This window comes from Salmo salar, chromosome ssa14 (genome assembly GCF_905237065.1).
Source record: "Salmo salar chromosome ssa14, Ssal_v3.1, whole genome shotgun sequence".
Taxonomy (NCBI): Eukaryota; Metazoa; Chordata; class Actinopteri; order Salmoniformes; family Salmonidae; genus Salmo; species Salmo salar.
This window is the reverse complement of record NC_059455.1, coordinates 93,011,445-93,036,175: the sequence shown is the minus strand read 5'-3', so window position 1 is coordinate 93,036,175 and position 24,731 is coordinate 93,011,445. Positions and strand designations below refer to the sequence as shown.

Sequence of the window (24,731 nt, the reverse complement as noted above, 5' to 3'; positions counted from 1 at the left end):
GGCCACCATCCTCTCTCTGCGTGCCTAAGCCAGTGTAATTAGTACATGACTGTGGTATGCAGTAGGGATGCAGTGCTGCAGGCGTGGGGATGTAAATTCAAGCGGGTAGTTCTCATATTGACACCATCGGGGGTATTAGCCAACTGACAAACTCTGTCGTCCTGCGAAGATCTTGATTGGACATCTACCGGCACATTGTGTGTCAGCAGCCATAAGAAAACAGGAAACCGACGAAGGCGCCATGACAGCTAGCATGATGATGACACGACTAATCTGAGATTCTGAACTGGTTCTTTGTCCTTTAAGCTGTTTACCACAGAAATGTATTTTTGTGTAGTAGTTTTTTTAACCACGCACACACGTAGCACACGTCAACACCAGTGGAGGCTGGGAGGACGGCTCGTAATAACGGTGAATTTTAACGGCATCAAACACATGGAAACCAGGTTTTTGATCTATTCGATACCATTCCGCTGATTCCGCTCCAGACTTTGCCACGAGCCCGTCCTCCCTAATTAAGGTGCCAGCAACCTCCTGTGATTCACACACACCATGGACAGACCGAGGTGTCTCTTTTGATAAAGCAGGAAGTAGACACTTCCGGTGTTTTCGTCTTTGCCATCAACCCTTTTTCAAAGCGACTCATTTAGACACACACAGAAGGGTTATAGTAGTAGTGTGCTTCAGAATTCAGCACTCTCTTTGCAGTGTTCAAAGTAATAAAATATAAAGTAATGTAATGTAAAGTAATGTAATGTAAAGTCATGTCATGTAATGTAATGTAATATAATATAATGTAATGTAATGTAATGCAAACCTACTTTGTCTACTGCACTTTAATAAGAGGAGAATGACCCAATGTTCTACTTGGTTAGTCTATAGCCTATTGCCTATGCTCTGAGCCCATGAGCAGCGCTGGGCAGGGAGTCACAGTTTAAAGACTGGAAATCAGACGATTATAGTGATGAAGGTAATTACGGCTCTACTACCTACTGAGCAGCCTGAGAGTGGTGGAGACAGAGAGCAGAGAGAGGCTGAACGGTAGACCCGGGTTTACGTCCCAAATGGCACCCTATATAGTGCACTACTTTTGACCAGAGCCCCTATGAGGTCCTAGTGCACTACGTAGTGAATAAGGCGCTGTTTGGGACGTACCCCTGAGATCTCCTTGTGAGCGTCTGATTAAATCAACTCACTGCTCCTCACCTTTCTTTGAACTGTGGAGCCTCACTGTATTATTAGTTGTTGAAGGGCCCTTGTGAGTCGGTCCGCTATTGTTCTGGCCTGTACTTACTGAGTAGATAGTAGATACACAATGTGACTAGACTAGACAATGACTCAGGAGAGATCCAAGCGAAAGAAAGAAACACTGAAGATTATTTGCTAGCCTGGTCCCAGATCTGTCTGTGCTGTCTTGCCAGATATTATGGTCATACATTGGCAAGCCAGCACAGATTTTGGACCGGTCTAGTTGCGTGCTGCTGTTATTATCAGATTTGGCCCTGTCATAGGGCAGCAACTAGATTAACCACTATCATGCTGGGTAGAGCTGGGCTCGGCAGGACTGTGTCAGTCAACCCCAGGGGGTGGGAAACACTGATTTGGGGCTCCATGATTAAAGAGCGACTGAACGCACCAATTCCACGTTTCTCTGTTGCTCATTAAGAAAAATACGATTTCAGTCTTGGAGGTGTGGTTCAATGTAGCAGTTACTGATGTTTGTCCCTCATGAGACACCATAGGAACAAAGCCAGTATTACTTCCTCAAAATAGTCAGAAGAATTCTGTAATTAATGTTGACGTTTTTTTTCTTATGTAATAGAATATAGCTAGAATATTGAATATAGAAATATGATATTGCTTACTAACACTAAAATGACTGGCAGTAGTGGCAAGGCCTGGTCTTCTTAGAGGCTGGTCACTCATCCTGTTCCATCTCCCCATTATGTCCCCATGATGTTCCGATTATGTCCCCATGATGTTCCCATGATGTTCCAATGATGTCCCCATGATGTCCCCATGATGTCCCCATGATGTTCCCATGATGTCCCCATGATGTCCCCATGATGTTCCCATGATGTTCCCATGATGTTCCCATGATGTTCCCATGATGTCCCCATGATGTTCCCATGATGTTCCCATGATGTCCCCATGATGTTCCCATGATGTTCCCATGATGTCCCCATGATGTCCCCATGATGTCCCCATGATGTTCCCATTATGTCCCCATGATGTTCCCATGATGTTCCCATGATGTCCCCATGATGTTCCCATGATGTTCCCATGATGTCCCCATGATGTCCCCATGATGTCCCCATGATGTTCCCATTATGTCCCCATGATGTCCCCATGATGTCCCCATGATGTTCCCATTATGTCCCCATGATGTTCCCATGATGTTCCCATGATGTTCCCATTATGTCCCCATGATGTCCCCATGATGTCCCCATGATGTTCCCATTATGTCCCCATGATGTCCCCATGATGTCCCCATGATGTTCCCATTATGTCCCCATGATGTCCCCATGATGTTCCCATGATGTTCCATGATGTCCCCATGATGTTCCCATGATGTTCCCATGATGTCCCCATGATGTTCCCATGATGTTCCCATGATGTCCCCATGATGTCCCCATGATGTCCCCATGATGTTCCCATTATGTCCCCATGATGTCCCCATGATGTTCCCATGATGTTCCCATGATGTCCCCATGATGTCCCCATGCTGAATCACCAGCAGTAGCAGCATAGAGCCATGGACTCCACCAGCACAATGACCAGCCTCTATCTCCCCATGATCTCCCCATGATGTCCCCATGATGTTCCCATGATGTTCCCATGATGTCCCCATGATGTCCCCATGATGTCCCCATGATGTTCCCATTATGTCCCCATGATGTCCCCATGATGTCCCCATGATGTTCCCATTATGTCCCCATGATGTTCCCATGATGTTCCCATGATGTTCCCATTATGTCCCCATGATGTCCCCATGATGTTCCCATTATGTCCCCATGATGTCCCCATGATGTTCCCATGATGTTCCCATGATGTCCCCATGATGTCCCCATGCTGAATCACCAGCAGTAGCAGCATAGAGCCATGGACTCCACCAGCACAATGACCAGCCTCTATCTCCCCATGATCTCCCCATGATGTCCCCATGATGTTCCCATGATGTTCCCATGATGTCCCCATGATGTCCCCATGATGTCCCCATGATGTTCCCATTATGTCCCCATGATGTCCCCATGATGTTCCCATTATGTCCCCATGATGTTCCCATGATGTTCCCATGATGTTCCCATTATGTCCCCATGATGTCCCCATGATGTCCCCATGATGTTCCCATGATGTTCCATGATGTCCCCATGATGTCCCCATGATGTTCCCATGATGTTCCATGATGTTCTATGATGTTCCCATGATGTTCCATGATGTTCCCATGATGTCCCCATGATGTTCCCATGATGTTCCCATGATGTCCCCATGATGTCCCCATGATGTCCCCATGATGTTCCCATTATGTCCCCATGATGTCCCCATGATGTTCCCATGATGTTCCATGATGTCCCCATGATGTTCCCATGATGTTCCCATGATGTCCCCATGATGTTCCCATGATGTTCCCATGATGTCCCCATGATGTCCCCATGATGTTCCCATTATGTCCCCATGATGTCCCCATGATGTTCCCATGATCTCCCCATGATGTCCCCATGATGTCCCCATGATGTCCCCATGATGTTCCCATGATGTTCCCATGATGTTCCCATGCTGAATCACCAGCAGTAGCAGCATAGAGCCATGGACTCCACCAGCACAATGACCAGCCTCTATCTCCCCATGATGTCCCCATGATGTTCCCATGCTGAATCACCAACAGTAGCAGCATGGAGACTCCACCAACACAATGACATGACTGGGGCCTAATAAAGCCTGCGTTGCCATGGTGACCCCTACCCAGCATGCAGCGTCAGAGGGTGGGGAGAGAGAGATGAGGGGCTGTAAAGGCCCACTCCAGATCACACCACCACTCCATGATGATAATAATAATAATAATAATGGCTGCCCCTCCCTCCTCCTCTCCTTCCTCTCGCTCCCTCCTCTCCCCCCTCCTCTCCCTCCTCCTATCCCTCCTATCCCTTCTCCTCTCCCTCCACCCCTCTCTCCTCCTCTCCTTCCTCTCCCTCCTCCTCTCCCTTCTCCTCTCCCTCCTCCTCTCCCTTCTCCTCTCCCTCCTCCTCTCCCTTCCTCCCTCCTATCCCTTCTCCTCTCCCTCCTATCCCTCCTCCTATCTCTCCTCTCCTTCCTTCTCTCCCTCCTCCTCTCCCTCCCTCCTCCTTTTCCCTCTCCCTGGGCATTTGTAGCATAAATGGCTGCCTGGGATTTAATAGAATAATAGCTAATCGGTGACCCAGCTCTGTCTGTGGTTTAACATTTTACGTCTATCTCTAACAGCCACCTAAGGGGTTAGCCATTATCATCCATGATGATAAATGATCTACATTTAGTGTCTGTCTCTCTCTTGTCTCTCACTCTCTCTCTCTTGTCTCTCACTCTCTGTCTCTCTCTCTCTTGTCTCTCACTCACTCTCTGTCTGTCTCTCTCTTGTCTCTCTGTCTCGTCTCTCTCTCTCTGTCTCTCTCTTGTCTCTCGCTCGCTCTCTCTCTTGTCTCTCTGTGTCTCGCTGTCTCTCTCTTGTCTCTCTGTGTCTCTCTGTCTCGTCTCTCTGTCTCTCTGTGTCTCTCTGTGTCTCGCTGTGTCTCTCTTGTCTCTCTGTGTCTCTCGCTCTCTGTGTCTCTCTCTTGTCTCTCTGTGTCTCTCTGTGTCTCGCTGTGTCTCTCTGTGTCTCTCTGTCTCTCTCTTGTCTCTCTTGTCTCTCGCTCTCTGTGTCTCGCTGTGTCTCTCTGTCTCGTCTCTCTGTCTCTCTCTGTGTCTCTCTTGTCTCTGTGTCTCGCTGTCTCTCTCTTGTCTCTCTGTCTCTTCTCTCTCTTTGTCTGTCTCTCTCTGTGTCTCTCTGTCTCGTCTCTCTCTCTGTCTCTCTCTTGTCTCTCTGTCTCGCTGTCTCTCTCTTGTCTCTCTGTGTCTCTCTGTCTCTCTGTCTCTTCTCTCTCTTTGTCTGTCTCTCTCTGTCTCTCTGTCTCTTCTCTCTCTTTGTCTGTCTCTCTCTGTCTCTCTGTGTCTCTCTGTCTCTCTGTCTCGTCTCTCTCTCTGTCTCTCCCTACACCGTATTGAATAAGGAGCAGAATCAGCAGCTTCCATGACCCTGCTGAAGAGAGACATGCTGTTTCTCTCTCTTCTTCCTGTGTAAATAGGATCGTTAGGAACGTCCCCTTCTTTCTGTCTTTCTACTCTCCCTTGGGCTTGTTTGTGTGTTAAGTGTGTACGTTCAAAGGACAAATACAGAATCACAAAAATAATCTGCTAGAAACAAGGAAGAGGTTAGACGGCACACTACCTTACGATGTAGTGTAATGACTGTAATGTAATGACCTGTAGTGTAATGACTATATTACCAACATAGGCTCCAATCCCAGGTAAACTACCTGACCAAATCTCTTCATAACGGACTATTTTCCCTGGTTGTTTTCCCCTATGCAGCTGTTGCCATGACGACAGACGAGGCGACAGAGCGCCAGCAGCAAAAGAAGCCCAGCCAGCAGGAGGTAGAGCAGCATCAGGCCGCGCCCCCTGACCACGGGCCCTCTGAGTCCCAGGCTTCCAGCACTCCCGTCACCTCGCCCCACAGCCCCGGCTCGTCCTCCTCACCCCAGGAGGAGGTGCAGCTGAGACCCCGCCAGCGCACCTCGGCCGGCCGTGGCCTCTCGCGACTCTTCTCCTCTTTCCTGAAGAGGAGGTCTCAGTGCGAGGGGGACGGGGGAGAGAAGGGGGAGAAAGGAGGGGACGGGGAAGAAGCCAAGGCGCCCATCGCTGACTGTGAGCCGGAGCTCAGGATCGAGGGGGATCAGAACCTCGACCTGCACTCGCTCAGCAGCAACGAGGCTCAGGTGCGAGCCTATCATTCCTGCTACGCTGTCATACTGGGACTGTGTGTTGTTGGAGGGTTAGGCTTGACGAGGACATGTTTAATAGCAGTGTGTGTGGTTGAGGACTCTTAGCTACTGCTTAGCTAGAGTGCAAAATGATGTTGATTTTAGTCTGAGCTGATGAATGTGCTCTTCAGTGGTAAATGTTAAGTGTTTTGTGCTTGATTACAGTACTCTGAATTACAGTAGTCTGAATTACAGTACTCTGAATTACAGTAGTCTTCAAACTGCTATGTGAAGTGAGTAAGAACAGACGTGTATGAATGAGTAATGATTGGGGTGTTTGTGATGTGTCTTCAGGAAAGCCTTTCCTTTGGTTCCTTTTGTTCCTTCTCTACATAGGATTTCATTTTGGCCTCAAAGCACAAAGTTATGGCAATATATAGTCACAATAGTGATGATATATAGTCACAATAGTGATGATATATAGTCACAATAGTGATGATATATAGTCACAATAGTGATGATATATAGTCACAATAGTGATGATATATAGTCACAATAGTGATGATATATAGTCACAATAGTGATGATATATAGTCACAATAGTGATGATATATAGTCACAATAGTGATGATATATAGTCACAATAGTAATGATATATAGTCACAATAGTAATGATATATAGTCACAATAGTAATGATATATATTCACAATAGTGATGATATATAGTCACAATAGTGATGATATAATAGTCACAATAGTGATGATATATATTCACAATAGTGATGATATATAGTCACAATAGTGATGATATATAGTCACAATAGTGATGATATAATAATCATAATAGTGATGATATAATAGTGATGATATAATAGTCACAATAGTGATGATATATATTCACAATAGTAATGATATATAGTCACAATAGTAATGATATATAGTCACAATAGTGATGATATAATAGTCACAATAGTGATGATATAATAGTCACAATAGTGATGATATATAGTAGGGATGCACGATATATCAGTGACCATATCGGATCGGATGTCTAGTTTAACGCCCAATGTGCAAAACCGATATAAAAGCTGACGTGCATACCAATATAATGTAGGTACCTAGCCCACAATGTCTGCTGTGTGGATCGAGCAGTCAACAAGTCAAGCAGTCATTTGAAAGAGTAACAACATTTCAGCGAGACAACTCGAAGGCGAAATCCATTAAAGCCAAGATAATGAAATTCATTGCCCTTGACAATCAACCGTTCTCTGTCGTGGGTGATGTTGGCTTTCGCCGACTGGTCGAGCACCGGTTAACACTGCCAAGTGTGCTATTTTTCCTATGTTGTCCTACCAGAGTTACACAGTAATAGCGTCACTGCTATTAGCTTCACGACATACATACTATGGAACGCCGTTTGGGTCTTTGCGTGTCAAAAAAGATACAGTAGCACCGTCAAAGATGTACAAAAAAGTCTGCAAACAAGAAAACACCGGCCATGAATGATGTGTTTACAATACCGCGTTGGTAATAAAGCATAATTTGTTCGACCGCAACTTCTGGTGTAGCTAGCATCAGCTAGGTACCTAGCTAGCACCAATACAACCAGCCTGAAAAGAATGACCAGTAAAAACTGCAGTCATTTTCATTATTCTTAGCAATGATTTAGGAATCCTTGTGAGTAAGTATTAGCTAGGTTGCCACTTGTTGTTCGCCTATTGATATTGAACTTCAGTTCGTGAAAATAAGCAGCCAGCTAGCTTCATCTCGCTAGTGAGGCTCGACCGGACCGGGTTATGTGTTGTGAAGCTAGACACAATAAAGATTAGGCACAATAGTGGAATTTGCGGTTTGCCTTCAAAATAAAAGTATGTCATTGACAGTGATGCAAATGAATACAAATAGTAGAATTATGTCATACTTTTATTTTGAAGGCTAACCACAAAGTCCACTATTGTGGCTAATCCTTATTGTGGCTAGCTTCACATAGATGGGTCCGACCACCATTAATCAAATAAGAACTGTCTCATAAATTAGGGTTATTTTAGATCAGGGGTGTCAAACTCATTTTAGCACAGGGGCCACATGGAGGAAAATCTATTCCCAAGTGGGCCGGACCGGTAAAATCATGGTATATATAACTTAAAAACAACAACTTCAGATTGTTTTCTTTGTTTTAATACGATCAACATAAAACATAAAGCTGGAGCCTGAGGACAGTGTGTCTGTCCACAATAGTACAAGCACAACATCACTATTAATCATAAAACACCTCAAGTTTATTTGAAAATTCTAAAGAAAAAGAACACACAAACACACAATGCCTCAGTGATTCACAGAAGTATATCACAGATCACAGAACTATATCAGGGTTTCTCATGCAGCACTTTAAGCATAGTTTGTTTGACTCCTGATACCTGGCATCTTTTAGCTTTCACCAGCGCATGAATATCAGGCGTCACATCCTGAGTGGCAGCCAACTTCAGGATGTGATTCAAGTGCTTGTGCGTGAGCCTTGAGCGTTGCTTTGTTTTATTTATGCTCATTACAGAGAAAACTTGCTCACAAAGATATGTGTTTCCAAACATGTACAACAGTTTTGCAGCGAGGGCTGTCAAGTTGGGGTAACCTGGCAAGAGATTCTGATAAAATGTGTCCAAGCCAGCTGCGGAAAATTTGCCCTTCATATCCGAGTCACACTGCAAGTCTATTATTTCAAGTTGGATGCTGACGGGCAGATCAGAGGGATTCACGGTGAATGGCGAGCAAAAAACGTTGAAGTCTTTCTCCACTTCACCAAAAATCTGAAAGCATTGCTCAAACTCCCGTAACAGTCCCGTTATTTTATCTTTGAACCGCTTCATGTCTGCCACATGTTGGGTCGCGCACACATTTTTCAGACAGGGGAAGTGAGCTGCATCACCGCCGGCGAGTTGCGTCTCCCACAATGACAGCTTCAACTTGAAAGAACGTATGCTGTCATAATACTGCGTGACGACTTTGTTGCGCCCTTGCAGCTGTTTGTTCAAGTTATTCAGGTGCTCTGTAACATCCACCATAAATGCAAGGTCCTGCATCCATTCTGCGGAATGAAATTCTAACACTGGTTTGCCCTTTTCCTCCATGAACTGTTCAATTTCTTCTCGTAAATCAAAGAAACGCCTAAGCACAGCACCTCGGCTTAACCATTTTACCTCAGTGTGGTATGGCAGGCCATAGATGTGGTCTTTCTCTCTGAGAAGGCTGTCAAACTGACGGTGATTCAGGCTTCTGGATCGGATGAAATTAACAGTTTGGATGACCACCTTCATGACCTTATCCATCTTTAATGACTTGCAACACAAAGCCTCCTGGTGCAAAATACAGTGAAAAGTCCAAAAATCACGTCCTCCATTTGCAGATTGCACTTTCTCTCTGAACTTTGTTACAACGCCTGCTTTTTCCCGATCATTGAGGGCGCACCATCTGTAGCCAGTCCACTCTGACCCTGTCCAGCGCGCCGACAAGTGCGGTGAAAATATCAGCTGCTGTCGTTGTATCTGTCATCGGCACCAACTCCACGAACTCCTCGCTGACGGTCAATGTGTCATCAACTCCGCGGATGAAAATGGCCAGTTGTGCAACATCTGTAATGTCCGTGCTTTCATCAATTGCAACTGAAAACCCAATAAATGACTTTACTTTTTGCTTCAACTGGCAGTCCAAATCCACTGAAAGATCGCAAATCCTGTCTGCAACTGTGTTTCTTGTCAGGCTGATATTTGCAAAAGCCTGGCGCTTTTCAGGGCACACAATCTCCGCTGCCTTCATCATGCATGTTTTTACAAATTCACCCTCACTAAATGGTTTTGAAGCCACTGCGATTTCATTAGCAATGAGGTAGCTAGCTTTCACTGCAGCGTCACTGATGTCTCGGCTGTGAGTAAACACAGACTGCTGTTTCTTCAGACCCGCCAACAGTTCATTCACCTTCTCTCGTCTCTGCTGTCCTTGAAAGTTGTCATATTTGTCGGCATGAAGACTCACATAGTGGCGACGAAGGCTATACTCTTTCAGCACTGCAACATGCTGTGAACACACCAAACATACAGCTTTCCCATTCAATTCCGTGAATAAATAGGAGGATGACCATTTTTCTTGGAACACTCTGCAATCTGCGTCCACTTTTCTCTTTTTTGACAGAGACATATTGGGGCAATGAGGGTGCCAAAGCACATAATGTTAAAAGTAGAAGCCGTAATAAATATCGCGGGCAAAACAAAGTAGCTCATCCGGACTGGCTGCACTTGCTTGACCTACTTGCTCTGCTCTGGTATAAACAGTTTGCTTGCTTAACACAATTGCTATTGCGCCATCCAGTGGACGCAATTGGAACAGCAGTTTCTTTTATTGAAAAATTGCAGCTCATTTTTATACTTTACAAAATCATCTCGCGGGCCGGATTAAACCCCTTTGCGGGCCTGATCCGGCCCGCGGGCCGGACGTTTGACACCCCTGTTTTAGATGATGACACCTAGCTAGATAGTTAGCTAGCTAACGATAGCTACTGAAATAGATTATGTCGTTTTACTATGTTTTTGGGGAAGATCATTGTTTGCATCCATGAGCTAGCTAGCTTTTTTTTATGACCAGCACTGTAGCTGCACGAGACTTTACCAGCATCATAGCATACGTATCGATGAATCGTTGTGACATATGAAATACGAGTGATAGTGTAGTCAATGTGTAATAACTACGTAAAAAAATGATGAACGAGTTAAATTATTATGTGACGTGCAGTCATATTCAGGTCCTGATTGACACGTCAAATATTGTTAAACAGTATATTTTTTGACACGCAAAGACCCAAACGGCGTTCCATAGAAGTCTTGGTTGAGAATGAAATGACTGAACAAATGAACAACGAAACAGCACAGCTAGTAAGTGAAAGAAATACGTTTTGATTATGTTTTACTGGTAATGGGGACATACGTAACAAAATAACTTTTTGGTCAGTGTGGTGTGTGTACGTGTGTGTAACCTTTATTTAACTAGGCAAGTCAGTTACGAATAAATTCTTATTTATAATGACGGCCTGCCCCAGCCAAACCCTGACAACGCTGGGCCAATTATGCGCCGCCCTATGGGACTCCCAATCACTGCCAGATGTGATACAGCCTAGATTCGAACCAGGGACTGTAGTGACGCTTCTTGCACTGAGATGCAGTGCCTTAGACCGCTGCGTCCATGTGTGTGTGTTAACTATTTAACTGTACTAGAAATATTGGTATCGGGTTTTTTGGCAAGGAAAATATCGGATATCGGTATCGGCCAAAAATGTCACATCACTAATATATAGTCACAATAGTGATGATATACACTGATGATATACATATGGTCAAAAGTTTTACAACACCTACTCATTCAAGGGTTCTTCTTTATTTTTACTATTTTCTACATTGTAGAATAATAGTGAAGATGTCAAAACTATGAAATAACACATATGGAATCTGCTAAATGACTTAAATGTAAATGTAATGTAAATGTAAATGTAAATGAATCATGTAGTAACCAAAAAAGTGTTAAACAAATCAAAATATGTTTTATATTTTAGATTCTTCAAATAGCCACTGTTTGGCTTGATGACAGCAATAGTGATTATATATAGTGTTGGAATCGGCTAAACTTTGATCATTGAGATAGGAAATGAAAGAGACTGGGTTTTATGTCTCTGAAGAAAGACAGATGGCATCGGAATGTGTTGGGGGGGATGAGAGGAGAGCCATGTGTTGATACAGGAAAGACAGATGGACATCTGTGTATAAGATGAAAGAGGGGTTGAGGTCAGGAGGTGAGGACAGATTCTCTTAAGAGAGTAAAAAATGTTTGGTATCCTGTTACCCTCTTTATTAGCTTCCTGTAGAGCCATAACATGTAAGGATTGAAGAGAAAGAGGAGTGTCTTAAGTGGAGGAATGTTTTGCTGTCTGATTACAGCTGTACAGAACCTTTGGGAATAATTAAACTTAGTTAAAGCTCTAGTGTCCGTGGCTTATTTACTACAACAGTAATGCATAAGGGCTCTCCTCTTTGGGTCTAAGTATCCTATCTATCTCTCTCTCTCTGCTCTCTGAGGTCATGCCTTTGACAAGGGACTCATTTAGTGTAGGGAGGCTCCATTCGGCTCCTCTGAAAGGTTTGTCTGAGCTGAGGTAGTCTCTGCCTGGCTGGCTGACTGGCGGGCGGGCTGGCTGGCTGGCTGGTCCCAGTAGTTATTTTAACTCTGGGCTAGGCGGGACGAATTCGTCCCACCTACGTAACAGCCACTTGCAGCCTGTGGCGCGATTTTCAAAACCTTAAAAATCCTATTACTTCAATTTCTCAAACATATTACTATTTTACAGCTATTTAAAGACAAGACTCTCGTTAATCTAACCACACTGTCCGATTTCAAAAAGGCTTTACAACGAAAGCAAAACATTAGATTATTTCAGCAGAGTACCAAGCCAGAAATAATCAGACACCCATTTTTCAAGCCAGCATAAAATGTCACCAAAACCCAGAAGACAGCTAAATGCAGCACTCACCTTTGATGATCTTCATCATATGACAACCCTAGGACATTATGTTATACAATACATGCATGTTTTGTTCAATCAAGTTCATATTTATATCAAAAACCAGCTTTTTACATTAGCATGTGACGTTCAGAACTAGCATACCCCCCGCAAACTTCCGGGGAATTCGCTAACATTTTACTAAATTACTCACGATAAACGTTCACAAAAAGCATAACAATTATTTTAAGAATTATAGATACAGACCTCCTCTATGCACTCGATATGTCCGATTTTAAAATAGCTTTTTGGTGAAAGCACATTTTGCAATATTCTAAGTACATAGCCCAGGCATCACGGGCTCTCTATTTAGACACCCGGCAAGTTTAGCACTCACCATAATCATATTTACTATTATAAAAGTTTCATTACCTTTTGTTGTCTTCGTCAGAATGCACTCCCAGGACTGCTACTTCAATAACAAATGTTGGTTTGGTCCAAAATAATCCATCGTTATATCCGAATAGCGGCGTTTTGTTCGTGCGTTCCAGACACTATCCGAAATGGTAAAGAAGTGTCGCGCGCATGGCGCAATTCGTGACAAGAAAATTGTAAATATTCCATTACCGTACTTCGAAGCATGTCAACCGCTGTTTAAAATCAATTTTTACGCCATTTTTCTCGTAGAAAAGCGATAATATTCCGACAGGGAATCTCCTTTTCGGCAAACAGAGGAAAAAATCACAAAGGCGGGGGCGGTCGGGTCACGCGCATAAGCCCAGAGTCCCTTGATCGGCCACTTGAGAAAGGCGATAATGTGTTTCAGCCTGGGGCTGGAATGACGACATTCTGTTTTTTCCCGGGCTCTGAGCGCCTATGGACGACGTGGGAAGTGTCACGTTAGAGCAGAGATCCTTAGTAAAAGATAGAGATGGAAAAGAAGTTCAAGAAATGGTCAGACAGGCCACTTCCTGTAAAGGAATCTCTCAGGTTTTGACCTGCCATTTGAGTTCTGTTATACTCACAGACACCATTCAAACAGTTTTAGAAACTTTAGGGTGTTTTCTATCCATATGTAATAAGTATATGCATATTCTAGTTACTGGGTAGGAGTGGTAACCAGATTAAATCGGGTATGTTTTTTATCCAGCCGTGTCAATACTGCCCCCTAGCCCTAACAGGTTAAGACCCTGTTCCTTCCTTCAGTGTCTACAGTGATTTACTTTACGTTTTGCTGTATTGCTACTTTAATTATTCATTGCCAGAGCCTTTTTGTGTGTGTATGTGTGTGTGCGTGTATGTGCGTGTGTGTGCGTGTGTGTGCGTGTGTGTGCGTGTGTGTGTGTGTGTGAGTGTGAGAGAGACAGTGACAAAGCCTTTGTTTAGCTTGCCTGTAGAGATGCAGAATCAGAACGGTTGACCTGACTAATAACTTTTGGCTTTGAGCTTAGGGTTAATGGTTTTTAAATGCCTTCAGTTGTGTAGTTGTAAAGGTATCATGTGTTAACTGACTGGACATTGTCTGAGACTGAACAATGATGGTATAGACGAGCTTACCTATCTATATATACAGTTGAAGTCGGAAGATTACATACACTTAGGTTGGAGTCATTAAAAGTTGTTTTTCAAACACTCCACAAATTTCTTTTTAAACTATAGTTTTGGCAAGTCGGTTAGGACATCTACTTTGTGCATGACACAAGTAATTTTTCCAACAATTGTTTACAGACAGATTATTTCACTTATAATTCACTGTATTCCAGTGGGTCAGAAGTTAACATACACTAAGTTGACTGTGCCTTTAAACAGCTTGGAAAATTCCAGAAAATGATGTCATGGCTTTAGAAGCTTCTGATAGACTAATTGACATCATTTGAGTCAATTGGAGGTGTAAATGTGGATGTATTTCAAGGCCTACCTTCAAACTCAGTGCATCTTTGCTTGACATCATGGGAAAATCAAAAGAAATCAGCCAAGACCTCAGAAAAAATTGTAGACCTCCACAAGTCTGGTTCATCCTTGGGAGCAATTTCCAAATGACTGAAGGTACCACGTTCATCTGTACAAACAATAGTACACAAGTAAAACACCATGGGACCACGCAGCCATCATATCGCTCAGGAAGGAGACGCGTTCTGTCTCCTAGAGATGAACGTACTTTGGTGCAAAAAGTGCAAGTCAGTCCCAGAACAACAGCAAAGGACCTTGTGAAGATGCTGGAGGAAACGTATCTATATCCACAGTAAAACGAGTCCTATGTCGACATAACCTGAAAGGCTGTTCAGCAAGGAAGAAGCCACTGCTCCAAAACCCCCATAAAAAGCCAGACTACGGTTTGCAACTGCACATGGGGACAAAGATTGTACATTTGGAGAAATGTCCTCTGGTCTGATGAAACAAAAACAGAACTGTTTGGCCATAATGACCATCGTTGTGTTTGGAGGAAAAAGGGGGAGGCTTGCAAGCCGAAGAACACCATCTCAACCTTGAAGCACAGGGGTGGCCGCATCATGTTGTGGGGGTGCTTTGCTGCAGGAGGGTCTGGTGCAATTCACAAAATAGATGGCATCATGAGGCAGGAAAATTATGTGGATATATTGAAGCAACATCTCAAGACATCAGTCAAGAAGTTAAAGCTTGGACGCAAATGGGTCTTCTAAATAGACAATGACCCCAAGCATACTTCCAAAGTTGTGACAAAATGGCTTAAGGACAACAAAGCCAAGGTTTTGGAGTGGCCATCACAAACCTCTGACCTCAATCCTACAGAAAATGTGTGGGCAGAACTGAAAAGGTGTGTGTGAGCAAGGAGGCCTACAAACCTGACTCAGTTACACCAGCTCTGTCAGGAGGAATGCGGCAAAATTCACCCAACTTATTGTGGGAAGCTTGTGGAAGGCTACCTGAAACGTTTGACTCAAGTTAAACAATTTAAAGGCAATGCACCAAATACTAATTGAGTGTATGTAAACTTCTGACCCACTGGGAATGTGATGAAAGGAATACAATTTAAAATAAATCATTTTCTCTACTATTATTCTGACATTTGACATTCTTAAAATAAAGTGGTGATCCTAACTGACCTAAGACATGGAATTTGTACTAGGATTAAAAATGTCAGGAATTGTGAAAAACTGAGTTGAAATGTATTTGGCTAAGGTGTATGTAAACTTCCGACTTCAACTGTATCAATATCATGTCTTTGTCGTTTGTAAAGCTGTTTGTTCTGTGTAGCTTTAAGCAAGAATGTTTGTCTTACACACAGATGAAAATGTGGTCATGTATGTGTATTTGGAATTAATATAAAATGGAATGTGTTAAAAATGTGTCTTGTGTCTTTTTCTCCAGCCTGTCCAGGTAGACCAGAAGGAAGACACTGAGAAAGACTCTGAGGACGAGGGGGGAGAGAAAGACAAGGAGAAAAGAGAAGAGGACAGTGCCCAGGAGAAGGAGAAAAAGGAAGGGGACCCTGAGGGAGAGGGAGAAGGAAGAGAGGGCGAGGAGGGGGAGGGAGAGAAAGGGCTAAAGGAGAAGACAGCAGAGGAAGACGCTCAACCTCTTAAGGCTACCCGTCGACCCAGGATCATGCAAATTAAAGTTACACTGCTGGACGACACTCTGTATGAGTGTGAGCTGGATGTAAGTCCCAAATCATTCTTTATTATAGCTGGAATCCTAGGATACATACAGTGAGGGGAAAAAAGTATTTGATCCCCTGCTGATTTTGTACGTTTGCCCACTGACAAAGAAACGATCAGTCTATAATTTTAATGGTAGGTTTATTTGAACAGTGAGAGACAGAATAACAACAAAAAAATCCTGAAAAACGCATGTCAAAAATGTTATATATTGATTTGCATTTTAATGAGGGAAATAAGTATTTGACCCCTCTGCAAAACATGACTTAGTACTTGGTGGCAAAACCCTTGTTGGCAATCACAGAGGTCAGACGTTTCTTGTAGTTGGCCACCAGGTTTGCACACATCTCAGGAGGGATTTTGTCCCACTCCTCTTTGCAGATCTTCTCCAAGTCATTAAGGTTTCGAGGCTGACGTTTGGCAACTCGAACCTTCAGCTCCCTCCACAGATTTTCTATGGGATTAAGGTCTGGAGACTGGCTAGGCCACTCCAGGATTCTTCTTGAGCCACTCCTTTGTTGCCTTGGCCGTGTGTTTTGGGTCATTGTCATGCTGGAATACCCATCCACAACCCATTTTCAATGCCCTGGCTGAGGGAAGGAGGTTCTCACCCAAGATTTGACGGTACATGGCCCCGTCCATCGTCCCTTTGATGCGGTGAAGTTGTCCTGTCCCCTTAGCAGAAAAACACCCCCAAAAGCATAATGTTTCCACCTCCATGTTTGACGGTGGGGATGGTGTTCTTGGGGTCATAGGCAGCATTCCTCCTCCTCCAAACACGGCGAGTTGAGTTGATGCCAAAGAGCTCCATTTTGGTCTCATCTGACCACAACACTTTCACCCAGTTGTCCTCTGAATCATTTAGATGTTCATTGGCAAACTTCAGACGGGCATGTATGTGTGCTTTCTGGAGCAGGGGGACCTTGCGGGCGCTGCAGGATTTCAGTCCTTCACGGCGTAGTGTGTTACCCATTGTTTTCTTGGTGACTATGGTCCCAGCTGCCTTGAGATCATTGACAAGATCCTCCCGTGTAGTTCTGGGCTGATTCCTCACTGTTCTCATGATCATTGCAACTCCACGAGGTGAGATCTTGCATAGAGCCCCAGGCCGAGGGAGATTGACAGTTCTTTTGTGTTTCTTACATTTGCGAATAATCGCACCAACTGTTGTCACCTTCTCACCAAGCTGCTTGGCGATGGTCTTGTAGCCCATTCCAGCCTTGTGTAGGTCTTTCAATCTTGTCCCTGACATCCTTGGAGAGCTCTTTGGTCTTGGCCATGGTGGAGAGTTTGGAATCTGATTGATTGATTGCTTCTGTGGACAGGTGTCTTTTATACAGGTAACAAGCTGAGATAAGGCGAACTCCCTTTAAGAGTGTGCTCCTAATCTCAGCTCATTACCTGTATAAAAGACACCTGGGAGCCAGAAATCTTTCTGATTGAGAGGGGGTCAAATACTTATTTCCCTCATTAAAATGCAAATAAATTTATAACATTTTTGACATGCATTTTTCTGGAATTTTTGGTTGTTATCCTCTCTCACTGTTCAAATAAACCTACCATTAAAATTATAGACTGATCATTTCTTTGTCAGTGGGCAAACGTACAAAATCAGCAGGGGATCAAATACTTTTATCCCTCACTGTAGCCTGGGGGACCCAGGACGGTTTGTGCTGTCTTGCCAAATTCTATAAACTTGTCAGATTTGTCCATACAGTACCAGTGAAAAGGTTGGACACACTATGAAATAACACATATGGAATCATGTAGTAACCAAAACAGTGTTAAACAAATCAAAATCTATTTTATATTTGAGATTCTTCAAAGTAGCCACCCTTTGCCATGATGACAGCTTTGCACACTCATTCTCTCAACCAGCTTCACCTGGAATGCTTTTCTAACAGTCTTGAAGGAGTTCTCACATATGCTGAGCACTTGTTCGCTGCTTTTCCTTCACTCTGCGGTCCAACTCATCCCAAACCATCTCAATTAGGTTGAGGTCAGGTGATTGTGGAGGCCAGGTTTTGATATCTTCTCTATTATTGTACAATGTACTGTAGAAAATAGTAAAAAAAATAAAAAACTTGAATGAGTAGGTGTGTCCAAACTTTTGACTTTTACTGTACATACATATACAGTTGAAGTCAGAAGTTTACATACACTTAGGTTGGAGTCATTAAAACTCGTTTTTCAACCACTCCACAAATTTCTTGTTAACAAACTATAGTTTTGGCATGTCGGTTAGGACATCTACTTTGTGCATGCCACAAGTAATTTAAATTTTAAGTAATACATGACTTTGTTACCCGTTTTATAAGAGATTCCCCAAAATTGAAATCTTCCAGGCATTTATATATAAACTCCAGCCGTACTTTATCAAAAGCCTTTTCAAAGTCAGCTATGAATAGCAGGACTGGTTTTCCACATTTTTCATAGTGTTCTATTATTTCCAATGTATCGTCCATGTAAAATACCTTTCTGATTAGAATGAATAATATCCGACAATATCATTTTAATTCTATGCGCTATATATTTTGCTAGACTGGCTTTTTGGGTACAATGCCTTCCGAAAGTATTCAGACCCCATGACTTTTTCCACATTTTGATACGTTACAGCCTTATTCTAAAATTGATTAAATTAATTATTTTCCTCATTAATCTGCACACAATACCCCATAATGACAAAGCGAAAACAGGTTTTTATAATGTTTACAAATATGTTAAAAATGAAATCATAAATACCGTATTTACATAATTATTCTGATCCTTTGCTATGAGACTCAAAATTGAGCTCAGGTGCATCCTGTTTCCATTGATCATCCTTGAGATGTTTCTACAACTTGATTGGTGTCCACCTGTGGTAAATTCAATTGATTGGACATGATTTGGAAAGGTACACACCTGTATATAAAAGGTCCCACAGTTGACAATGCATGTCAAAGTAAAAAACATACCATTAGGTCGAAGGAATTGTCCTTAGAGATCCGAGACAGGATTGTGTCGAGGCACAGATCTGGGGAAGGGTGCCAAAAAATGTCTGCAGCATTGAAGGTCCCCAAGAACACAGTGGCCTCCATCATTCTTAAATAGAGAAGCTTGGAAGATTCTTCCTAGAGCTGGCACCCTGGCCAAACTGAGCAATCAGGGGAGAAGGGCCTTGGCCAGGGAGGTGACCATAACCCAATGGTCACTCTAACAGAGCTCCAGATTTCCTCTATGGAGATAGGAGAACCTTTCAGAAGGACAACTATCTCTGCAGCACTCCACCAATCAGGCCTTTGCGGTAGAGTGGCCAGATGGAAGCCACTCCTCAGTAAAAGGCACATGCCAGCCCGCTTGGAGTTTGCAAAAAGGCACTTAAAGACTTTCAGACCATGGAAACAAGATTCTCTGGTGTGATGAAACCTGGATTGAATTCTTTGGCCTGAATGCCAAGCGTCACTCCTGGAGGAAACCTGGCACCATCCCTACAATGAAGCATGGTGGTGGCAGCATCATGCTGTGGGGATGTTTTTCAGCGTCAGGGACTGGGAGACTTGTCAGGATCGAGGGAAATATGAACGGAGCAAAGTACAGAGAGACCCTTGATGCAAACCTGCTCCAGAGCACTCAGGACCTCAAACTGGGGCGAAGGTTCACCTTCCAACAGGACAACGACCCTAAGCACACAGCCAAGACAATGCAGGTGTGGCTTTGGGATAAGTCTCTGAATGTCCTTGAGTGGTCCAGCCATAGCCCAGACTTGAACCCTATAAAACATCTCTGGAGAGACCTGAAAATAGCTGTGCAATGACGCTACACATTCAACCTGACAGAGTTTGAGAGGATCTACAGATAAGAATGGGACAAACTCCCCTTATACAGGTGTGCCAAGCTTGTAGCGTCAAACCCAAGAAGACTCAAGGCCGTATTCGCTGCCAAAGGTGCTTCAACAAAGTACTGAGTCAAAAGGGTCTGAATACTTATGTAAATGTGATATTTCAGTTTTTTTTTTTTTTTTTTTTTATACAACTTGTTTTGCTTTGCTTTGTTTTTATGGGGTATTGTGTGTGTAGATTGATGAGGGAGAAAAGCAATTTAATCAATTTTAGAATAAAATGTGGAAAAAGTCAACTGGTCGGAATATTTTCAGAAGACACTGTATCTCTCCTGCTTTTAGAAACATGGCAAATGCCCTACACAGTTAAAGACAGGTTTATTATGGCTCTGTATGACATCTCTCTCTTCCCTTTAGAAACATGCCAAAGGTGTGGAGCTGTTCACCAAGGTGTGTGACCACCTCAACCTGCTGGAGAGAGACTACTACGGCCTGGCCATCTGGGAGTCGCCCTCCATGAAGGTCCAAAGTTTCCAAACTTTTTTGCTTTGTAACCCACAAGTTGAGGTGTCTTGAGTTGTCACCTGATTGGCTGAATACCCAGGGCGCGAGGTGGTTGGAGTTGTTATGACAGAAATATGATGCCAAGTTTTCAAACTATCTGTAGTTTCTTTGAGAAAATATATAAAGCAATCTGTGCATTTGAACAACACCATCAATACACCTATTTCACTTTTGCATGTCAAAAACCAAATGACCACTGCTGCACATGCTGCCACTGTTTTGAATGGATTAGATTAAACTGTTTTGAGCGAGCAGGCAGCTCACGCACAAACAAGTTCACCAGGGAGAACGCAACAAGCATGCAGATGATTTAAGTGAAAACACATTATCTAACTGGGGATAGCTAGCTAACATAATGTCCCAAAACATTATCTAACTGGGGATAGCTAGCTAATATAATGTCACAAAGCATTATCTAACTGGGGATAGCTAGCTAACATAATGTCACAAAGCATTATCTAACTGGGGATAGCTAGCTAACATAATGTCACAAAGCATTATCTAACTGGGGATAGCTAGCTAACATAATGTCACAAAGCATTATCTAACTGGGGATAGCTAGCTAACATAATGTCACAAAGCATTATCTAACTGGGGATAGCTAGCTAACATAATGTCACAAAGCATTATCTAACTGGGGATAGCTAGTGTCGTGTCTTTGGCATCATTAAAACTGAATACGTATTTATCAAATAACTCTGTAATTATTATTACGCGATTAAACTGATTAATCATGTAACTGTAATTAACTAGGAAGCCTGTCTGTGCCCCTGGGGGCGTGCTAAGGACTTAGTGAAACTTTGAACAGAAATACAATTCTCTCACATTAACATCATTACATAGCATCCCATCATCTCACAAATAGCTTCATCCTTATTCATTCATTTTATACAACCATTAGATGTAAGTCTCATACCTGAGACTCTTCTATAAAAATGGTTATGGTAATGTGGCCATATTGTCTCTCATGAGTTTCACAAAATTGTACCAAATGGACCAGTTTATATCTGGATTCTTCACCGATCTTTTATACCTTCTGCAGAACATAAATGTCGTTCAGTTCTCCAGTTCTGTGAGGTGGAAGAAATTCCTTTGTCCTCTCTATGAAACTCACTCGTCATATGACGCCACCTTTCCAACAAGTCAGTTCGTAAAATGTCTTCCCTGCTAGAGCTGCCCTGGTCAACTGTAAGTGCTGTTATTGTGAAGTGGAAACGTCTAGGAGCAACAACCGCTCAGCCGCGAAGAGGCAGGCCATACAAGCTCACAGAACAGGACCTCCAAGTGCTGAAGCGTGTAGTGTGTCTGTCCTCCGTTGCAACACTTGTATAGCCTAAGAAAGTAGCAGAAATGTGCAGAAAGTAGTTTTGAACACATTTTATTGAAGGGAAACAATAACAGTCTTGAACTTTTTTGGCAACATAGTGATATATTCTTATGTACTGTAGAATGAGGAATTCAACTACAAAATACTAGTCTTCTCCCATTTGTTTAACCATTGCTCCCACTCACAAGATGTATAAACAACAGTAAATAAGAATAAGATAATAGATAAAACAAAAACGTGAAGAACATAAATCAATCAACTCTAATTAGCACATGTAGGATAGTATGCAAGCGTGTGTGCACTGACTTTGCAGATGTATTTCTCACATGTGCAGCACATAGTATTTGTTTTACAGTCCTTATTTGGGGGTCAGAATTGGCATCTCCACTTGCCTGCCCCAGCTGCAGCCTCAGGTGGATCAGGACAAGATTCAGCCCCCTGAACAGCTTTCACAAGCGCTGCAGAAGTTGCTGTGCGGGTGAGGCGCTCCCTTTGAATGTGTGGGGTTACAAGTGCCTTTCCCAGCTGCTCCAGGAACACCCTTCTCTTGTTCCGCTTATCAGGCATCCAGGTAGGGTTGAACTTGTTCCGTATCACGAAGGCATTGTATGAGGACACATCAATGATGTTATGGAAGGTGACCAGAGGCCAGCGGATAGTCATCCTCCTGCAGCTGTAAGTTCCAATCACCTTGTCCAGGTTGTCCACACCTTCTTTGTTGTGGTTGTAGTCCAGGATGATGGCTGGCTTCCTGTCCTCACGATCACTGATCTCAGCCGTTTTGTGCAGTGTGCGCAGAGGACCACATTCTTGTTCCTCTTTGGGAAAGAAACTAGTGGTGGTAGGGGTGAAGGCAAACTTTGATGAGAAGGTCTCTCTCCCCCTTGTTGCGAGGAGTGCAGGGGGGAGCTCAGGCTTGTTCTTTCTAACTGTGCCAACCATGGTGATCTTCCTCTTCAGGAGCTGCTGGCTGAGTTCATAAGAGGTGAAGAAATTGTCACACGTGACATTGTGCCCCCTCAGCCCATCTGTCCCATCAAGCACAACTCGCATCCCTTGGTTCTTCTCCGGACCTCCACTGGTCGGCTTCCCTGTGCAGACTTGCATCTTCCAAGTGTAGCTGGATTGTGCATCACAGGCCACCCATATCTTGATGCCATACTTTGCTGGCTTGCTGGGCATATACTGCCGGAAGGGACAGCGACATTTTGACAAAAGAGATTACTGTCAGTAATTATTATCAGTGTCACAAAAAACAAATCAATGATATTACAGCAATACATAATAAAATTAACAGTGAAAATCACTTACATTACAGATATGAAAATATAAAATGTACCTCTGAATGGAACCAGTTCCAGTTACCATCCACTGTTACTTCAGGCCCAGGGTTGTAGAGGTATGGCCTCATCCACTGTTACTTCAGGCCCAGGGTTGTAGAGGTATGGCCTCATCCACTGTTACTTCAGGCCCAGGGTTGTAGAGGTATGGCCTCATCCACTGTTACTTCAGGCCCAGGGTTGTAGAGGTATGGCCTCATCCACTGTTACTTCAGGCCCAGGGTTGTAGAGGTATGGCAGACGCTCCACCCACTACTCCCAGACCTCTTTTATGGTCGCCAGTTTGTCTCCCCCCAGTCTTGACTCACGGTTATCAAATCGTAGCATTCTTGAGAAAGTGTGAAAGACTTTCAGTGGCATCGTGGCACGGAAAACAGCCCTTCCACTCTCTGCATCCCAGAGACCACATGTAGCTTTGCCTCGGGACCTATACACACCTGCTAAGATTAGCAGGTTTATGTAGGCACGCAGGTCAATCTCATCCATCCTTTTCCAGTTGTCTCCATATTTACGGAAACCCTCCAAATTTGTCATCTCCAGGATGATTTTTTCAATGGCTTGAGTGATGAACATGTAGAATGTTGAGGCGATGTCCTGGGCATGGGCAACTGCATGCCTTGTGGTCCCTGGGGTCATCCTCATGACATTTTGTGCTGCCATCCTGCCCTGGTTGTCATATGGTTACAAAGACCATGTTATTTTGCCGTTCTTTGACAAAAATGTCTCTTTCAGCTTGGGGGATTTTTTCTTCATCTGAAGATGCATCGTGCTCTGGGTTATATTCTTTCCCATCTTCAGATACCTCCTCCTCTTCTAAATCATTGTTCTCTTGTTCCTCCTGGACATCTGAAAAAATCTGATCTACGACCTGTTGGCCACTGAAAAGTGCACTCATGGCTTCAGCAAAGACACAACTGGGGGGACTGTCATCTGCAGCACCTTTATAGCCTCTGACTGCATTCCCCATGAGTAAACAATACTTTCAATACATTTTTATTTTGTCTGATTTCTTAAAAGAAATTGTCTAAAAAAAACATTTTTATTTTGTCTGTGAACTTTGTCTGAGAAAGTTTTTGTCTTGTTTTGAATTCAATCAGTAGCACACAATCTCAATTTTTCATTGTGTGTGTGTGTGTGTGTGTGTGTGTGTGTGTGTGTGTGTGTGTGTGTGTGTGTGTGTGTGTGTGTGTGTGTGTGTGTGTGTGTGTGTGTGTGTGTGTGTGTGTACATTATTTTAGAACTACCGAACTGACCCTAAGATAATATTTGTACCCTGGTGGTGTACAGTTTTCATGGAAATATGAACAAAGGCGATGTTTCACTTTTTCTAATGTTGGGGTCACTCTAGGAAAAATCATCAAATTTCAAGTTGAAAAAATATAATTTAGGGGGTTTTCTCTGCTGTTAAACATAGTGATGGGTCATTTTTTACCCTTAAGTTGTCTTAAGTCACTGTTACTAATATTGCTCCTGTAAGTCACTGTTACTAATGTAACTTCTTTGCAGGACGGCCA

The 24,731-nt window shown here is 43.3% G+C and overlaps 1 protein-coding gene across 10 annotated transcripts in view; it reads left to right on the top strand.

The window, feature by feature from the left end:
- Window positions 1–24,731, top strand: part of epb41a (erythrocyte membrane protein band 4.1a) — a 127,850-nt gene that overhangs the window by 34,167 nt on the left and 68,952 nt on the right. For 9 of the 10 annotated variants that reach the window (XM_045695028.1, XM_045695030.1, XM_045695033.1 and 6 more), the window contains exons 2-4: window positions 5,605–6,011; window positions 15,880–16,170; window positions 20,404–20,508. In XM_045695028.1, coding sequence (XP_045550984.1) covers window positions 5,605–6,011; window positions 15,880–16,170; window positions 20,404–20,508 — 803 coding nt within the window. Of the gene's footprint in view, window positions 1–3,746; window positions 3,984–5,604; window positions 6,012–15,879; window positions 16,171–20,403; window positions 20,509–24,731 lie in introns of those variants that run through there. The other variant, XM_045695031.1, reaches the window with a different exon arrangement.